This window comes from Oncorhynchus nerka, linkage group LG20 (genome assembly GCF_034236695.1).
Source record: "Oncorhynchus nerka isolate Pitt River linkage group LG20, Oner_Uvic_2.0, whole genome shotgun sequence".
NCBI lineage: Eukaryota > Metazoa > Chordata > Actinopteri > Salmoniformes > Salmonidae > Oncorhynchus > Oncorhynchus nerka.
Window position 1 is genome coordinate 34,425,248 of NC_088415.1, and position 5,035 is coordinate 34,430,282.

At 40.6% G+C, this 5,035-nt stretch overlaps 1 protein-coding gene across 2 annotated transcripts; it reads left to right on the plus strand.

The window, feature by feature from the left end:
• Nucleotides 1–406: 406 nt before the first annotated feature.
• Nucleotides 407–3,874, plus strand: LOC115102341 (cell division control protein 42 homolog). Of its 2 annotated transcripts, none has more exons than XM_029622197.2 (6): nt 407–655; nt 1,101–1,226; nt 1,390–1,462; nt 1,574–1,683; nt 1,893–2,090; nt 2,331–2,959. In XM_029622197.2, exons 2-6 carry the CDS (start codon nt 1,122–1,124, stop codon nt 2,418–2,420), a joined length of 576 nt encoding a protein of 191 aa, XP_029478057.1. In that variant the 5' UTR covers nt 407–655; nt 1,101–1,121; the 3' UTR covers nt 2,421–2,959. The 2 variants fall into 2 exon arrangements, with proteins under 2 accessions (XP_029478057.1, XP_029478056.1); XM_029622196.2 differs by lacking the exon at nt 2,331–2,959 and adding an exon at nt 3,073–3,874 and having other exon boundaries at nt 414–655.
• Nucleotides 3,875–5,035: the final 1,161 nt, after the last annotated feature.

Here is a 5,035-nt window from a genome sequence, read left to right on the forward strand (position 1 = left end):
TCCAGTACAGTAGATGGCAGTGTATGCACTTTTCAGTTGGTTGTGATCCACCAATACAAATCAGAGAGGAAGAGGCGAAGAGAGAGCCATAACTAGGTCCAAAATCTGTCTTTTCCTATAGGTGGCGTTTTTTGCTTATCAAGCGAGGAGTTTTTGTATGGAGGTCAATAAGAGAGCGAATTCGGTTAACACACCATGTAAATGGCTTATTTGCTACGGGGGCTAATAAAATCAAATAGAATTTTCGTAATGCGTAGGTTGTCACGAGTGCACTGATATAAGTAGGACACGTGACACCCGGGCAACTTTGAGAAAAAACACTTTATATCGGAGCCTGTTGTTCATACGCGTATCTGTCCTCTCATTGGCTAGAATGCCCCCCCCCTGATCTTGCCTCGCCCTACTGCCTTCCATTTTATAAGACATTTATTTGAATTGTTAGAGCGGCCAGTTGAGTATCTGGTGGTCAATATAATTGATCGTCTGTGGTTTCATAGCCCCAGAGCCATTTCCGCCCGAAGTTTACCTCCACATTATTTGCTATCGTGCACCCCCTACTGGTGTTGACTGGGATCACACGCACTGGCACTAGCAGCAGAGAGCCAAGCAGCTGCCAACGCCCGGTGAAGTAAATACCAGATTCAGTGAGGAAAAGGTAGGAAAATCACCGAATTACATTTATCCTCATCAATACTTTACATGTACAGCAATACCAAAGCGATTATTTAAGGTGTTTTAGCAATAGGCTTGTCATTCATTGTTAGGAAAAATAAAATGAATAGGAAATTGAGAATGAGCTCACCAGGTAGCCAGTTAGCTGCTAACACCGACCCAGCTAGCTAGCTAACGTTAATTGCGTCCGTTTAAATGAGCTACAACCAAGTAGCTAGTTAGATATGTATAGAGTCTGTACAACGAAGTCCATAATGTAGCTAGATGGTTGTTGCTAGCTACAATATTTCCATTTAGACCTGGTTTGCTAGTTAACAAACCCATTTCAGACGCCAGCTAGTTAGCTAGGACAACAACAGCTGGTGGTGGTGGATACTCCCTGCCACTCATCTGAAGTCTTGTATCTAACTTTCACTTGTCTTTTTCAGACAAAAGTAGACAGCACAAATATGCAGACGATTAAATGTGTTGTGGTTGGTGATGGAGCGGTGGGAAAAACCTGCCTTTTGATTTCATACACCACCAACAAATTCCCCTCTGAATATGTACCAACAGTAAGTACATCTAATTTATACGTTGGATTTCTCTCTGATTATTGATCTAGTAATTGTTTCTCACTGACTAACAGAAGATACTTGGGTCTTCTCAATAACTACCATTCTGAATAATCATGGAACAGGAAAAATGCCTCATTCTCTTTTCATTTTCTCATCACAGGTGTTTGATAACTATGCAGTAACTGTCATGATTGGCGGTGAGCCGTACACCCTAGGATTATTTGATACTGCAGGTAAGAGTGGATCCTTTTCAAGGACATGGTCTTCAGTTCCCAATTTTAATAAAGAATATGTTGGTTGATTGCTATTCACATTTAATCAACGCTTTATACCCGTCTCCACAGGTCAGGAGGATTATGACAGGTTACGACCGTTGAGCTATCCCCAGACGGATGTTTTCCTAGTTTGTTTCTCTAGTGTTTCACCCTCTTCATTTGAGAATGTTAAAGAAAAGGTGAGTACAATGCCAAGCCCATGAAGCATACAATGCACATTTTTGAATAAAGGAATATTGAGTTAAAATACATTATTTCTAGTAGGTTAAATGTAATGTCAAATTGGCGACAAAATGAGATGATGGGAAAGATACTAGTTATGGTGTTGTTGACTAGCTGACTGACTGACCATTCTGAGTGTTTGAAAACAATGTTTCCTATCTTGCAGTGGGTACCTGAAATCACTCACCACTGTCCCAAGACACCATTCCTGCTCGTTGGAACTCAGATTGATCTGAGAGATGACCCTTCCACAGTAGAGAAGCTGGCCAAAAACAAACAGAAGCCCATCAGCCCTGAGATGGCTGAGAAGCTCGCCCGTGACCTGAAGGCAGTCAAATATGTTGAGTGCTCTGCCCTGACACAGGTGAGATGTTCTAAAGCATAAACAAAACCGGTAATACTTGTGACTTGCATGATAACAACCTATTGTGTTAGATGTACATGTTGCTCTGTCGTTTTTGTGCTCAGCTTGACGTTTAATTCTGTTAGTGGTGGCCTAGAACTGCATGGAAACCCATCCATACAATGCTCTTTAATCTTGTCTGTCTGCTAACTAACCTCTCTCTAATGCTAGTCATATTTCCCTTTTTCGTCCCCTCTCTAGCGAGGTCTGAAGAATGTATTTGATGAAGCTATCCTAGCAGCTCTAGAACCTCCTGAAACCCAGCGAAAGAGAAAGTGCTGTCTGTTCTGATGATAAGCGTCTTTTAAAATCTTGCTTTGCCTCCGATCGTCTGCTGCTTCTTTAATGTCAAGAAATTACTGTCTGTCAAGTAACTAACCAAGTTGCTCTTTTAAAACGTGTGCCCATTAACTTCTTTCATTTCAATGTCTGATTTTGTTTGGACTTACCCTAATCACAATAGACTATACTGCCTTGGCCTTCATGGCAAGGATGCCAACACTTTCATTTTAGTACTTAATGTGCAAGTTTACATTAGGCTGTAGCTGACTTTGTGTTCCTTTTAAAATATATTACCTCAGTATTTATATGCTTCGGTTTCATTCAACCCTTCCAGGAAACATTTCTGTGCTGTCTAAACAAGTATTATGAGCTTCAACTAACTTAATGTTTTTCTATCACATCAATGTATTTTTTTTCTACTACTATATCAAAGACCGTAACTAAACATTATTGAAAGTTTAAGTTTTCCATTGGAGGTTAAGAGCTTTGCAATCTTGAATGACTAAAACCTGTTATGATATATGAATAAAGGATAGTTTAAATTACAACTCTCTCCCAGTTCAGTCAAATTTGTTTTTACATTCAATCAATTACAATAGTTGTGGTTACACACTGCAAGGTTCAAATGTGTATTTGGTACATTCATGTTTTGTGTTTGCAGAAAGGACTAAAGAATGTGTTTGATGAGGCAATACTGGCTGCTCTGGAGCCTCCGGAACCCAAGAAGAGGCGCAAATGTGTGCTGCTCTGAGCATTTCCTCTCCTATTGGTTAGAGCATTTCAACAACATTACTTGGACAAAAGCAAACCATTGTTGCACAAGAGTACTTCAATCCTATTGGTAACTGATACAAATACTTTAAAAATGTTTGCAAAGTAGTGTGTGTGTGGACTTAATTTATCTCTACTAGATCCTGTGATAATTACCCTCTTATAAAATAATAAAACTTCTTTCCTAGAGCCACCTCAGTATTTTTAAGTTAAACAGATTGGTGGCTTCAGTCTTGTTCAAGGGTCAGATGCAAAGCTGATGATTGGGATCAGTGACAACAGAACAAAACCCTTTCATGTTGAATAGTGTCAGGGCAGCGTTGCCAGTGATTTATAAAGAATTCACGTTTTTAGGTGTATATAATGCCTTTGTGAACACCTGATGTAAACATAAATCCCCCTTCAACTGGGAAAGTTATGGCTTCGGTAAGTCGGTATTGAACAATATATACAGAATGTCAGGGCTGTATAGTTTATTTTATTAAATGCCTTGTCTGTCAGATTGTACGGTTTCTGCATTCCAGGCACTTAAGTCTTAACGCAAATTGTTGCAGTGTAAATTGTTCCTCTGACAGGAACTACAACTTACAGTATATTTATTTGTTGTTATACAAAAAAACTCTTAATGTTGACAAAATGTGAGAAGTGCATTTCTTTAAATGTATCAACATAATAAAGCTTAGAATTCTCAAGCATTCTTTTCAGATTCATTCTCAGAGTAGGAGTGCAGATATGGCCCACGATGCAACCATGGGGTCTCAGTATATTGATGTAGTGCCTGTATTGTTGATTAAAATCACCCTACAGTAGTTGACGATACAATAAGGACAGTACACTTTAAAATGTATTTATTACCTCGAGACAAAGCATGAGAAGTCATTTCCACATGATAGCAGTACATAACCAAATTGGCCTACTTTATATTAATGTATTACAGGTTCAAACACTTAATAATCTTCATGCATTTGGAAAGTAATCAGACACCTTGACTTTCCACATTGTTACGTTACAGCCTTATTCTAAAAGGGTTTAAATCGTTCCAGTCCCCCCCTCTCAATCTACACACAATACCCCCAAATTACAAATGAAAAATGGGTTTTTAGAAAATGTATTACAAATAAAAATATCACATTTACATAATTACTTTTACTCAGTACTTTGTTGAAACACCTTTGGCAGCGATTACAGCCTCGAGTCTTCTTGGGTATGACAAGCTTGGCACATCTGTATTTGGGGAGTTTCTCCCATTCTTCTCTGCAGATCCTGTCAGGTTGGATGGAGAGCATTACATTTACATTTAAGTCATTTAGCAGACGCTCTTATCCAGAGCGACTTACAAATTGGTGCGTTCACCTTAAGACATCCAGTGGAACAGCCACTTTACAATAGTGCATCTAAATCTTTTAAGGGGGTGAGAAGGATTCCTTTATCCTATCCTAGGTATTCCTGAAAGAGGTGGGGTTTCAGGTGTCTCCGGAAGGTGGTGATTGACTCCGCTGTCCTGGCGTCGTGAGGGAGTTTGTTCCACCATTGGGGGGCCAGAGCAGCGAACAGTTTTGACTGGGCTGCGCGGGAACTGTACTTCCTCAGTGGTAGGGAGGCGAGCAGGCCAGAGGTGGATGAACGCAGTGCCCTTGTTTGGGTGTAGGGCCTGATCAGAGCCTGGAGGTACTGAGGTGCCGTTCCCCTCACAGCTCCGTAGGCAAGCACCATGGTCTTGTAGCGGATGCGAGCTTCAACTGGAAGCCAGTGGAGAGAGCGGAGGAGCGGGGTGACGTGAGAGAACTTGGGAAGGTTGAACACCAGACGGGCTGCGGCGTTCTGGATGAGTTGTAGGGGTTTAATGGCACAGG

Bases quoted from the DNA above. Each gene is read 5' to 3' on its own strand.
- LOC115102341 (XM_029622197.2), top strand. From the start codon at position 1,122: ATGCAGACGATTAAATGTGTTGTGGTTGGTGATGGAGCGGTGGGAAAA. The intron at 1,463-1,573 runs GTAAGAGTGGAT...CCGTCTCCACAG, and splicing joins AGGATTATTTGATACTGCAG to GTCAGGAGGATTATGACAGG. The intron at 2,091-2,330 runs GTGAGATGTTCT...TCCCCTCTCTAG, and splicing joins AGTGCTCTGCCCTGACACAG to CGAGGTCTGAAGAATGTATT.